The 15,000-nt window shown below is 45.5% G+C and overlaps 1 protein-coding gene and 1 long non-coding RNA gene across 3 annotated transcripts in view; one reads left to right on the top strand and one right to left on the bottom strand.

Moving 5' to 3' along the window:
* LOC139750196 (uncharacterized) overlaps window positions 1–15,000 on the bottom strand; it is a 1,037,082-nt gene that overhangs the window by 465,641 nt on the left and 556,441 nt on the right. The window contains exon 3 of the long non-coding RNA XR_011713101.1: window positions 10,420–10,433. This is a non-coding gene — a long non-coding RNA (uncharacterized lncRNA). The remainder of the gene's footprint in view (window positions 1–10,419; window positions 10,434–15,000) is intronic.
* The window catches only part of LOC139750194 (uncharacterized), a 403,260-nt gene that overhangs the window by 226,195 nt on the left and 162,065 nt on the right, over window positions 1–15,000 (top strand). For both annotated transcript variants that reach the window (XM_071664619.1, XM_071664618.1), the window contains exon 3: window positions 13,116–13,255. In XM_071664619.1, coding sequence (XP_071520720.1) covers window positions 13,116–13,255 — 140 coding nt within the window. The remainder of the gene's footprint in view (window positions 1–13,115; window positions 13,256–15,000) is intronic.

Here is a 15,000-nt window from a genome sequence, read left to right as displayed (position 1 = left end):
CCACCCCCAAACTAAACCAACCCCAGCAACCGCCAAATACCCCCTCGTCTAACCACCCCCTACACACGCATATCACCCCCTACAGGCTCCCTTCCCCCCATCTGTGAGGCAAGGGGAGATGGATGTGAGGAAGGAAGGAAGGAAGGAAGGAAAGAAGAAAGGAAGGAAGGAAAGAAGGAAGGAAGGAAGGAAAGAAGGAAGGAAGGAAGGAAGGAAAGAAAGAAGGAAGGAAGGAAGGAAGGAAGGAAGGAAGGAAGGAAGGAAGGAAGGAAGGAAGGAAGGAAAGAAGGGGGTTTGGTGAGAGGAGGACCTTTTTAAAGTCAAGACTTCCTCACCCCTCCTCCTTCATCCCTCACCCCTCCTCCCTCGCTCCTCACCCCTCCTCCCTCGCTCCTCACCCCTCCTCCCTCATCTCCCACCCCTCCTCCCTCGCTCCTCATCCCTCCTCCCTCGCTCCTCACCCCTCCTCCCTCGCTCCTCACCCCTCCTCCCTCAACCCTCACCCCTCCTCCTTCGCTCCTCATCCCTCCTCCCTCGCTCCTCACCCCTCCTCCCTCGCTCCTCACCCCTCCTCCCTCGCTCCTCCCTCAACCCTCACCCCTCCTCCTTCGCTCCTCATCCCTCCTCCCTCGCTCCTCACCCCTCCTCCCTCGCTCCTCACCCCTCCTCCCTCATCCCTCACCCCTCCTCCCTCGCTCCTCACCCCTCCTCCCTCACCCCTCCTTCCTCGCTCCTCTATGTTCAACACAAACAACGCCACACTCGGACACACTCATATGCCCATTACAGCGACGACGTCATCTCAAAACACCGGTTCATACCGGCCATTAACCCGGGCCGGGCGGGAGGTTGGGGTTGGCCCAAATTAACCTCATTGAGCAGAATTAGCCTGATGAGGGCTGGCTTGCCATATAGCCCCTCCCCCTGACCTTACCCCCCCAGCACCCCCCTCCCCCCTGATTTCCACGGCCCTTAATTAGCCCTAGACATAAGGCAGCAGAGCGCTCCTTAATTGCCCCAATTAACCTCAGACATAAGGCAATAGAGCTCTCCTATGATTGCCTCGTAACCACTTTAGTTCCCAGATACAAGGCGGCGCCGGCCTCCCCCCCCAACACCCCCGCCGTCACCCCCCCCCCCACCCACCTCCTTAAGAAAGTAATCTACTTGTCTTCCTTCGTTTATCGTTTCGTTGGATCTGGAGTAGGTCCAACCTGAGGGCTTCGTTATACCTGATTCGTTATACCCTCACGTCGTTATCACTGGAGCAGGTCCAACCTGAGGGCTTCGTTGTATGTGTTTCGTTATTACCTTCACGTCGTTATAACTGGAGTAGGTCCATTCGAGGGTCTTCGCTATTATCTACTTCGTTATACCCTCATGTCGTTATCACTGGAGTATGTCCATAGGATCGCTTAGGCTGTTGGCTAAACCAGGAGGCCACGAACACACGCACCTCTCCTTCTCCCTCACCCACCCACACACACACACACACACACCACACACACACACACACACACACACACACACACACACATACAACACCTGCAAGCACGTAATTCACCTGGGGTCTTCCCTCTTCGTAACTCCTACGATCTCGCGGCGGTGAGCGCCACGCGCTACCCCTGTCTTTCAGCACACTCTCGTCCTAAGCACTCATAAGTGTAATATATCTCTTTTTTTTTCACAGGTGGATCCTCTCAAGGCGTGTTTTGTGTGGTTAAGGTACACAGCTTTGTGCTTCCTGAGGTTACCAATGTGGGAATGAAATAGAGGGGGATGAGGGGTTGATACAGGAATGACGGAACGTTCCGTTCCGGAGGGGAACGTGAACAGGAACAGGTGGGGAGAGAGAGAGAGAGAGAGAGAGAGAGAGAGAGAGAGAGAGAGAGAGAGAGAGAGAGAGAGAGAGAGAGAGAGAGAGGTACAGTAATTGTTTCGGCGATCATGAGACGTCTGTGGCCAAGTATCACTTAATTATTTCTGTGTCTGTGTGTAATTACCCCACACACACACGAGGTGGGTCTACATAATTACCCAGTGTGAAGGAGAACACACTAATTAATGATTCCTTTGGATAGACAGTATACTGGAGGACGTAATGATAATAATATTAATAATAATAATAATAATAATAATAATAATAATAATAATAATAATAATAATAATAATAACTATTATAATTGTTATCATATTTTCAATAATACTAATTTATATATATATATATATATATATATATATATATATATAGAGAGAGAGAGAGAGAGAGAGAGAGAGAGAGAGAGAGAGAGAGAGAGAGAGAGAGAGAGAGAGAGAGAGAGAGAGAGAGAATAGAGACAAGAACTAAAAAGGCTTGTAATTAGAGACAAGATAAAAACGACAATTAAGACATTCGAGTAATCATATAAAAAAAATCAAGGAAGATAAGTGACCTATTATATGATATTAGGAAAACAACGGAGGCAATTCTGGTCATGCCCACGCAACACAACCTTCATCCCCTTCCCACACACACACACACACACACACACACACACACACACACACACACACACGTCATTTCCTGAATGGTTTAAAAAGTCTCCTGACTTAACAATGGCTCTAGTTCACTCCATGATGTCGGACAGACAGACAGACGGACGGACGGACGGACGGAAAGACCAGGTCGATAGATGCATAAAAAAGGGAGAAAGACAGATAGATGTACAGACAGAAAAACAGAGACACAGAAGGAAAGACTAGGTCGATAGATGCATAAAAAAAGGAAGACAGACAGAGAGACGAACAGACAGAAAAACAGACAGACAGACAGACTGAAAGACTGGGTCGATAGATGCATTAAAATGAAAGACAGACGTAGACGCACGACAGAAAAATAGACAGACCGACTTACATACAGAGAGACATAGAGACATATTTACATACAGAAAGATGTAGACGGATTAAAACAGAAAAACGAACCGATAAAAATAGAGACAGAGAGACATGTACAGACAGAAACACAGAAAAAAAGATGCATGGACAGAAAGACAAGTCGATAAATGCACAGAAAGACAGAAAGACAGACTTACAGATGTACAGACAGAAAGACAGACATAAAGATATCCAGACAGAAAGGGAGTCGGGCATGTGTACAGACAGAGAAAGACAGACAGACAGATTCAAAGACAAAGAAAGGCAGACAGACACATGCTGACAGAAAAAAGCAAGACAAACAGATCTACAGACAGATAGATGTACAGACAGAGAGACAGATGTACAGACACACACACACACACACCCACACACACACACACACACACACACACAAATGCAAACAAACACAAAGACAGAGAGAGACAGATGTACATAGATACACAGACAAACAGACATACGTACTGATTTATTAAGCTCTTGTTTACATGATGAATGATGCTGGGGTTAGGGTGGTAGTAATTACATGAACATACACCAACTCACGCACTAGATTAAACCTGTATAGCCACAGTAAACCCAGCATTCCATATTAACCCCAGCTTGAAAAGTAGACCTAAATCCCATACAAATACCATATAAATCCCATACAAATACCATATAAATCCCATAAAGATCCCGTTTAAAACCACCTTCCAGGCTAAACCTTAATCCCACGGTAAACCTTTACCTCAGGCTAAACCTCGGATAAACCTAAACCTCCCGATCAGCTGGTTACCTTAAGTTAAACCTACCTTACACACTGAACCTAAGTTAGTCAGGCGAAGTGTTTTAACATACACACACACACACACACACACACACACACACACACACACACACACACACACAAAAAAAAAAAAAAAAAAAACAAACACACACACACACACACACACACACACACACACACACACACACACACACACACACAAACAAACACACACAAACAAACACACACACACACACACACACACACACACACACAGACACAAACAAACACACACACACGCACACAGGCACACACACAGACACACACACACAAGTATATCATGTTTCATGATGCAACCTAACCCTCAAATAGCAAAAAAAAATTTCTTTTTTGTTACAACCAATTTGAGATCTAATTAATTTTTGACTCGTACTTTCGTGTCAATCTTCCCTCACCTGGTTCCCCCACAGTGGTTGATATCACAGTGGGTGCCACCACATGTGTAATACACACCGCTTCCACTCCCCCCTTCCTTCCCCCTCCTCTCACACACACACACTTACACAGGATAAATAACTTTCACCAACAATGACTGGTAATGAGTGGGATGGAAGTGGTGGGGTAACCAAATTAACTGCCATTCCTTCATTTAATGACTGTCCCGCGCAGCCTAAAAATGCTATTCATAAAAGAAAAAATTACTGACGGATGATGATGATGATGTAATACGAATTTAGAGAAAGATAGAGAGAGAGAGAGAGAGAGAGAGAGAGAGAGAGAGAGAGAGAGAGAGAGAGAGAGAGAGAGAGAGAGAGAGAGTCTCTTCCTAATTACTTCCTGCACCAGGAAGTATATATATATATATATATATATATATATATATATATATATATATATATATATATATATATATATATATATATATATAAACACACACACACAAGAGCCAGGGCATGCGTCTGGGGTAAATCATGGAAAGGTGTGTGGGGCCTGGATACATAGACAGGGAGCTGTGGTTACGATGCATTATACACGACGAGGAGATTGGACGAGAGCGGATGTGAACTTTCTTCGTCTGTTCTGGCGCTACCTCGCCAACGCGGGAAATGGTAATCAAGTGAAAGACAAATCATGATATACATCCACACGAAATGAATGTATCAAAAATCAAAATCAATGTCTCTTCATCATCGTCTTTCGGACCAATAAAAAATCAAGATTGTTCCTGTACATATTTAACCAGACCTTCTAATGGTTTTTTTTTTCTTTTTTTTACCGTTAGTAACATTTAAAGGTCTTTCACGTCTTAATTGGCCATCTCTCTCGCACTGTTTTATTCCAAACCCCCCCTATTTCATTTTCCCGTTTTCTTCAGGGAAGAGCACTGGAAGGGTGGGGGGTTGGGGGGACTCATCTAAATTTCAAGGTATATCGTTTTCCTCACGCACATTTCGAAAGGACTTCTACACCGGAGGCAAGAGAACGAAACGTAGAAATCTACTGAATCCATCAAACCGTCACAAAACAGGAAGATAAACCAGCGGTATCACATAACAAGCCAATATGAGGTCATTCCAAAGCTATGTAGACCAATCCAGATGTACACCTTGAACACAGAGGGCGAGATCTGAGAATGCTGGATTGTGCCCATTAACTAGATCTGATCAGAAAGAAAAACAAACAAACAAACACAGGAGCTGAGAACACGAGGGGGGGGGGGGGGTAATAATACCAGGTTCCCTCAACGATGGTTTGAGGTTTCATCTTACACACACACACACACACACACACACACACACACACACACACACACACACACACACACCGCCGCCAACCTGAAACAGGACAAGCAATCAGGGTTGCTAACAAACAATTAGGGTTGTTAGGCAGTTTTCTCTCATGTGGAACTTATTCCCCCCCCACCACCAAAAAAAAATATTGAACATTTACCCAATTATTGTCGTTTTACTTCCTTAAATCTAGGCTCTTTTATCCTTAATTCAAGCCTTATTATCCAATCTAAGAGACCTTCTTGTCCAATTCCATCTTTTTTTCCCCATTTTAAGCCTTTTTTTCACCCAATGTCAGATGCCTCCTCAAATTTCAGTCTTAAACACCCAACTGCCCAATTCGTGCGTCTTTCGAAGCCAATGTAAGCCGTTTCAAAGACGAAGCTGAACCTTATGAACACCTAGATCTTCTAAAACCCGGATCTGTCCGAGGCTCTTCCATCGCTACGTACGACTCGTTAGACCTCGTTGACCTCTCCTAGATCTGGCGTGGACACTCACCTGGAAAGGTAATTCACTGACCCTCTCTACCTACCTACCCTGTAAGACCTGATACTGAACCCGGGCCCACTCGTGCAAAGAAGATGAACTTGTGAAAAACCACGTGAAAATGAGTCTCGACTAGTTAAACTACTGTAAAGCGTTAAACTCTTAAGGACATGGAAATTCACTGGAACTCGTTAAGCTACTGAAAAAAGTTGAACTGAGGACATGAGCATATATACTCGAACTCATTAAACAACTGAAAAACGTTGAACTAAGGACATAAAAATGAATTTGAATTCGTTAAACAACTGAGAAACATTGAACTAAGTACATGAATATTCATTTGAACTCGTTAAGCCTGAAAAATGTTGAACTAAGGACATGAACATTTATTTGAACTCGTTAAACAACTCAAGAGCGTTCAACTAAGGACATAAAAATGAATTTCAACTCAAGTTAAACTACGGAGAAACACTGAACTAAATACATCTTATAGGGATAATAGTGATGCCTTGTGAAAGGGAAATGGGAAAGTCTTGGAGAGAGGGGCGAGTATGCAGTCCGTGGGGGGATGAAAGGGCCTGGGGTGTTAGTCAACTGTTGTTTGCTGATGACACTGCACCAGTGGAAGACTGGAGTGAGAAACTGCAGAAGTTGATGACTGAGATTGGAAGACTGTATGGAAGGAGGAAGTTGAGAGTAAATGTGAATAAAAGCAAGGTCATTAGATTTAGCAGGGTTGTGGCATAGGATAGTGTGGATCTGAATGGAAAATTACCGGAAAAGGGACAGTGTTTTACATACCTGGGAGTGGGCATGGCAGCGAATGGAAACGTGAAAGTGGACGTGAGTCATAGGGTGGGTGAGGGGGCGAAGATTCTAGGAGCACTGAAGAATGTGGTGGAAGGAGAGATTGTTATCTGAGAGGATAAAAATGGGTATGTTTGAAGGCAGAGATGTCCTAACGGTACTATACGGATGCGAGGCATGCACTGTATATGATAATGTGCAGAGGAAGGTGAATGTGTTGAAAATGGAATGTATGAGAACATCATGTGGTGTGAGGTGGCCTGATGGAGTAAGCAATGAAAGAATAAGGGAGATGAGTGGTGATATAGAGAGAGTGTGGTTGAGAAAGTTGAAGAGGGTGTGTTGAAATGGTTTGGATATAGGGAGAGAATGAGTGAGGAAATGCTGACAAAGAGGATATATGTGTCAGAGGTGGAGGGAACGAGGAGAAGCGAGACACAAGGTTGGAGATGGAAGGATGGAATGGTAATATATATATATATATATATATATATATATATATATATATATATATATATATATATATATATATATATATATTGTAAAACACTTCACCTCCTCCAGTTTTTCTCCATTCAAACTCACCTCCCAATTGACTTGACCCTCAACCTTACTGTACCTAATAACCTTGCTCTTATTCACATTTACTCTTAACTTTCTTCTTTCACACACTTTACCAAACTCAGTCACCAGCTTCTGCAGTTTCTCACATGAGTCAGCCACCAGCGCTGTATCATCAGCGAACAACAACTGACTCACTTCCCAAGCTCTCTCATCCCCAACAGACTTCATACTTGCCCCTCTTTCCAAAACTCTTGCATTTACCTCCCTAACAACCCCATCCATAAACAAATTAAACAACCATGGAGACATCACACACGCCTGACGCAAAAAAAAAAAAAAAAAAAATATATATATATATATATATATATATATATATATATATATATATATATATATATATATTTTTTTTTTTTTTTTTTGCTTTGTCGCTGTCTCCCGCGTTTGCGAGGTAGCGCAAGGAAACAGACGAAAGAAATGGCCCAACCCACCCCCATACACATGTATATACATACGTCCACACACGCAAATATACATACCTACACAGCTTTCCATGGTTTACCCCAGACGCTTCACATGCCTTGATTCAATCCACTGACAGCACGTCAACCCCGGTATACCACATCGCTCCAATTCACTCTATTCCTTGCCCTCCTTTCACCCTCCTGCATGTTCAGGCCCCGATCACACAAGGTGGAGGGAACGAGGAGAAGAGGGAGACCATATATATATATATATATATATATATATATATATATATATATATATATATATATATATATATATATATATATATATTTATATATATACACACATATATATAATACGTACATACTATGAGTATCAAGTCAGTTACACAAAGAATTACAATTTAATTACACATTAAAATCACAAGACAGTTATTACTCAAAGTGAGGATCACAAGTCCCTCACCGCTCATTCATAGATAAGCCAACCCAGCTGCTGGGGGACCCTGGCTGCTGTCTCATGAAGGGGGGGGGTCAAATGTCAAGAGACGAGCACTGTAGCCATGCTGCCTCCCATGGGAACTCAATGACCTTCCGTGGGCACCCCATGACCCGGATCCCGCTCTGTGTGTGTGTGTGTGTGTGTGTGTGTGTGTGTGTGTCTGTGCTGGAGGAACGGTATGGGTTAGGGAGACGAGCTGAAAAGGTGCCATGACGCTGTGAATTGGAAGTTTGTGTGTGTGTGTGTGTGTGTGTGTGTGTGTGTGTGTGTGTGTGTGTGTGTGTGTGTGTGTGTGTGTGTGTGTTTGATACTATTTATATAAAATGCTCTGTTTCGTTGTGGCGTTGTTCGATACGATATTACTCCTCTTCGCTGTCTCATTCCCTGGCATTATATAATAATGCCCCTGAGATTATTATTCATGGGAGTAGAATGAATAACGCATGTTCATCATTCATTTCCGCAGTCTAGAGACCCAAGTCTGGGTCCCGGGGTTGTGGTGATGTCATTCATTCTTCACAACAGTGGATAATGTCGTATCATTCACCATGACACCTGCCTGCATAGTGTGTTGAATACAATTCTCCACGGTACTTTATCTATGTATATGATCATTCATTGTTGTTTTATTGAGTCTTAAAGCGTTATAAAGCTTAATAATGCTCTTGAACAGGACAGTACGATCTTTGAACACGACGGTACGACCCTTGAACACGGCGGTACGACCCTTGGAACACGGCGGTAGGACCCTTGAACACGGCGGTGCGACCCTTGAACACTACGGTACGACCCTTGAACACCGCGGTGCGGACCTTGAACACGGCGGTACGACCCTTGGAACACGGCGGTACGACCCTTGAACACGGCGGTTCGACCCTTGAACACGACGGTACGACCCTTGAACACGGCGGTTCGACCCTTGAACACGACTGTACGACCCTTGAACACCGCGGTGCGACCCTTGAACACGACGGTACGACCCTTGAACACGACGGTACGACCCTTGGACAAGGCGATGCGACCCTTGAACACGACAGTGGTACGGCCCTTGATCACAAGCGTACACGACTCTTCAGCACGGCCACTGGACACGGCGGCCGTGCCCTCTCGACCTGACCCTTAAAAAAAAGGTAAAGTCAAAGGCTAGGTCATGGTATCCAAGGGCCGTACCGTCGTGCTCAAGAGCCCCGTACCGTCGCGCTCAAGAGCCCTGTACCGTCGTGCTCAAGAGCCCTGTACCGTCGTGCTCAAGAGCCCCGTACCGTCGCGCTCAAGAGCCCTGTACCGTCGTGCTCAAGAGCCCCGTACCGTCGTGCTGCAAGAGCCCCGTACCGTCGTGCTCAAGAGCCCCGTACCGTCGTGCTCAAGAGCCCTGTACCGTCGTGCTCAAGAGCCCTGTACCGTCGTGCTCAAGAGCCCTGTACCGTCGTGCTCAAGAGCCGTGTACCGTCGTGCTCAAGAGCCCTGTACCGTCGTGCTCAAGAGCCGTGTACCGTCGTGCTCAAGAGCCGTGTACCGTCGTGCTCAAGAGCCGTGTACCGTCGTGCTCAAGAGCCCCGTACCGTCGTGCTCAAGAGCCCTGTACCGTCGTGCTCAAGAGCCGTGTACCGTCTCGTTCAGGGATGCAGCAAACAAGAGCGTCACTCCACAACAATAAAACCCCCCCACACCACCACCACCACCACCGGAGCATCATAATCTCTTCCCTGTATGATGATTGTCGCCGTGATTAATTGTACTGTTTTGCCAATGGCAGCAGCGGGCCTGGCAGATCAATCATGGCCCAGCGCCACACCGTCAATACTGAAGGCGCAGCCAGCCTGGTGGTGGCGTCTGCCGCCGCCACCGCCACCGCCAGGCTGGCAAAGCAATTCACACTTAAAAGCAAACACTTTACACACACACATGTTTACCGTCATGCAAAGTGTGAATTATTTACTGTGATGATGATGATAATTGTGTGTGTGTGTGTGTGTGTGTGTGTGTGAACGCCAACCTATTAGCAGGTAAATTGCCTCAAGGCCACGGACAGATAAAGCCAGGACATGTACTCACCTGAGTGTTTTCTGCCTTGCACTCGCGGTGGACTCTCTCTCTCTCTGTACTCACCGGTACGGTGAGTCAAAAAAAGGGTGTACTCACCGTTCGTCGTCAGCCTGTAAATAGAATGAGAGAATAATTACACTCCCCACCTAAGTACTCTCTGGATGAATAACATAGGTCAATTAAGGCAAGTCAGCTCACTACAGCAGGATACACCAGGTCAACAGTGAGGAGGCCCATGTTCTTTCTCCCAGCTCACAAATATACACTTGAGTCTGAGAGACAAAAGCTAGGCAAACAGTTCTTGTTCGCTGATACACTCGCCCAGTACTCACACGCTTACCTCATACGATACACCGAGCCAGTAAGTACACCAAGCTAGGCACTGTCTTATGCTACAGAAAGATTAGGAGAATACACTCACTCTGGCTCTTATATCTAGTGACACACTTACGACTGTAAATGGCCTCAGGATGAGCGGACTTAAGCACCAGAGTGTGTCGCGAAGCAAAAGGCCAACAGAAGTCCCACCGTAAGAAAAAAAAGGCCAACAGGAGCCCCACCGTAAGAAAAAAAGGCCAACAGGAGCCCCACCGTAAGAAAAAAAGGCCAACAGAAGCCCCACCGTAAGAAAAACAAAGGCCAACAGGAGCTCCACCGTAAGAAAAAAAAGGCCAACAGGAGCCCCACCGTGGGTGTGAACAACGCGGAGCAAATCGCGACACAGTGCGAGTCCATCCCTTGAAACCCAAGGTGTATGGACGGACCTGGAATGTGTTCAGCGAGCTGAGGGGCCTCACAGTCACACATTGAGAGAATCTACTTGGACTCAAGTTCTGTGATTCAACTGACTGGGTTGAAGTAAAGTGTGTCCGGTTGTTTCTGAATTTTTTTTCTGGTGTTGGGACGTAGCTTCATGACAGGGAAAGTAGCAATTATGCTATTGTGGATGTTATCTATATCTTCTAAATGTAATCCTGATTTTCTTTTTTCATATATATATATATATATATATATATATATATATATATATATATATATATATATATATATATATCTTTTTTCTTTTTCATACCATTCGCCATTTCCCGCATTAGCGAGGTAGCGTTAAGAACAGAGGACTGGGCCTTAGAGGGAATATCCTCACCTGGCCCCCTTCTCTGTTCCTTCTTTTGGAAAATTAAAAAAAAAAAAAAAAACGAGAGGGGAGGATTTCCAGCCACCCGCTCCCTCCCCTTTTAGTCGCCTTCTACGACACGCAGGGAATACGTGGGAAGTATTCTTTCTCCCCTATCCCCAGGGATAATATATATATATCTATATATATATATATATATATATATATCTATATATATATATATATATATATATATATATATATATATATATATATATATATATATATATATATATATATATATGTGAATAAGAGCAAGGTTATTAGGTACAGTAGGGTTGAGGGTCAAGTCAATTGGGAGGTGAGTTTGAATGGAGAAAAACTGGAGGAAGTGAAGTGTTTTAGATATCTGGGAGTGGATCTGTCAGCGGATGGAACCATGGAAGCGGAAGTGGATCATAGGGTGGGGGAGGGGGCGAAAATTTTGGGAGCCTTGAAAAATGTGTGGAAGTCGAGAACATTATCTCGGAAAGCAAAAATGGGCATGTTTGAGGGAATAGTGGTTCCAACAATGTTGTATGGTTGCGAGGCGTGGGCTATGGATAGAGATGTGCGCAGGAGGATGGATGTGCTGGAAATGAGATGTTTGAGGACAATGTGTGGTGTGAGGTGGTTTGATCGAGTAAGTAACGTAAGGGTAAGAGAGATGTGTGGAAATAAAAAGAGCGTGGTTGAGAGAGCAGAAGAGGGTGTTTTGAAATGGTTTGGGCACATGGAGAGAATGAGTGAGGAGAGATTAACCAAGAGGATATATGTGTCGGAGGTGGAGGGAACGAGGAGAAGAGGGAGACCAAATTGGAGGTGGAAAGATGGAGTGAAAAAGATTTTGTGTGATCGGGGCCTGAACATGCAGGAGGGTGAAAGGAGGGCAAGAAATAGAGTGAATTGGAGTCATGTGGTATACAGGGGTTGACGTGCTGTCAGTGGATTGAAGCAAGGCGTGTGAAGCGTCTGGGGTAAACCATGGAAAGCTGTGTAGGTATGTATATTTGCGTGTGTGGACGTGTGTATGTACATGTGTATGGGGGGGGGGGGTTGGGCCATTTCTTTCGTCTGTTTCCTTGCGCTACCTCGCAAACGCGGGAGACAGCGACAAAGTATAAAAAAAAAAAAAAAAAAAAAAATATATATATATATATGTGTGTGTGTGTGTGTGTGTGTGTGTGTGTGTGTGTGTGTGTGTGTGTGTGTGTGTGTGTGTGTGTGTGTGTGTGTGTGTGTGTGTGAAACGAAGATTTTCAGCGATCTGGGCCTGATCAACATGCAGGAGGGCGAAAGGCGTGCACGGGACAGACCGAACTGGAAAGATTTGGTATGGAGCCGCGACGTACCGTCAACGGACTGAACCAGGGCGCGTGAAGCATCCAGGGTAAACCATGGAAAGGTGTGTGGGGCCTGGATGTGAACAGGATGCTGCGTGTGTGTATGTGTGTGTGTGTGTGTGTGTGTGTGTGTGTGTGTGTGTGTGTGTGTGTGTGTGTGTCCTTCCTCTCTTTTACTCTTTCTCTTACTCTCCTTCTCTTCTCCACTCTCCTTCCTATTTACCTCCTCTCTCCCCCTCTCCCTCTCACCACCTACTAAACTCACCGTCCCTCTCTCTCTCTCTCTCCCTGAACAGCTGCCGTGCCCAACGAGATCCACACCGGCACGGGCATGAAGGCCGAGCCCCAGTTCGGCGAGAGCATCCAGAACGTGACGGTGGCCGCAGGGCGGGAGGCGAGGCTCTCCTGCATCGTCGACGACCTCGGCAGCTTCAGGGTGAGTACCGGCCACCTGGCGAAGGGATGGGCGCTGCCTGACGAAGGGATGGGCGCTGCCTGACGAAGGGATGGGAGCTGCCTGACGAAGGGATGGGTGCTGCCTGACGAAGGGACGACTGTCACAGCCTGGGGACTAAGAGCACTATCTGGGGAACAGGGGGAGAAGGGAAAGGTACTACCTGACGAAGGGGACGACGAGTCGCGCGCTGCCTGACGAAGGGACGAGTACTTGCTGATGAAGGGACAATAGGAGACCTCGAGAACTTCAGGGTGGCTGACGAAGGCTATGATAAAGTTGCAGTCATCCCTGCTTCGTCGACAGTACGCAGGGAGCTGAACCCTCTGGAGGAGACGATAGGTACAATACCTACCTCCTTATCTTCCTGCTCACCTGCCTACTGGTGAGGACCTATGACGAGACTGCCCTGACGCAGGTCTGGTACGTTAACCTCGCTCGGTATCCTTGCTTGTTTCCCCAACACTGTTGCACTCCGCTGCCAGACGCGTGAGGTAGCTGTCTGTCTTGGGTTCGGCCGGAACTGTGTTCGAGCTGGTCGTCCAGTCTCCTTGCAGGTTTCTCACCTCGCGGGGAGAAACAGCCACGAGTCTTCATCCTTCTTGCCAGAATCCCGAAATGTTCCGTTCGTTTCATATCACCCTTGCGTTTCACATCCACTTTGTAGAATTCAATTACCCTATTCCTTAGTTTGTATCTAATTACCCTGTTCCTTTGAGTTTGTATCTAATTACTCTCTTCCTTACACTTTGTATATATAGTTACCCCTGTTCCTTACCCTATGCAAAGCTTGTAATCCCTCGATGTTTTCTTTAATTCCTTTCATCCGTCTCTATGTACGAATCATCAACATTCTTGCTCTTCTTCTTCTTTCCAGACTGCATAATCAAAATCATTTAATTCATTCACGATACTCAATTATCTTTTCTATTCACCAAGTGGTACTATTAATGTGTTTCTGAATTCAGATGTACACAGATTTCCTCGTTATATATAACTGAGCATAACCATAATCAGTTATTCATTTTTCGTAGTGGGGGGGTCCTCATTATCACACCACTCATTGATACAGATGATAAGTGCAAAGTATTACATCGCAAGCGGAAAACGAGAAGCAAAGCCACAGCTTGAACTCCGTTGAGCTGCTAAAGGCAAATGTGGAAAGAAAGACTTGAGTGTGATAATCTCTGGTAACCAATCAAGCACCACACAGAGGCAGTGACAAGAGCGAACAAAAGTATTGGCTTCATGGTCAGGGCGGGCGGGCGCTTTCGAATTTAAGTCTACGGTAATCATCCTTACTCTTTACAGCCCATTGTGTTTCATCATCATCCTCAATACTGGGTTCAATTTTGGTCTCTCTAACGTAAGGAAAGAGAGACGGGAATGTAGAGTGTAGCGTAGAGCTCCCAAGACGATTCCCGGCCTAAGGAACAAGTCCTACTCGAGCAGGGTGAATAACTGGAATCTATTTAGCTTAGGAAAGAGAAGGTTAAGAGGCGATCTAATACCAGTACTTGAAATTATCAGAGGCTTTGATAACTCTTGATCTACCAAGATCTTACATGTAGCAATGGATACAAACTCGTGGGGCAAGCGTCTGACCTCGAATGAGACGAAGCCCCTTTCCCTCAACAGGACTGTTAACACAGGGAACGATCTGCCATTGAGAGCGGGTGGAAGCAGTGCCATAGATAAGTTGAACAAGAGACTTGACGAATATTGAA

This window comes from Panulirus ornatus, chromosome 9, assembly GCF_036320965.1.
Source record: "Panulirus ornatus isolate Po-2019 chromosome 9, ASM3632096v1, whole genome shotgun sequence".
Lineage (NCBI taxonomy): Eukaryota > Metazoa > Arthropoda > Malacostraca > Decapoda > Palinuridae > Panulirus > Panulirus ornatus.
This window is presented reverse-complemented; position numbering and strand designations above follow the sequence as displayed.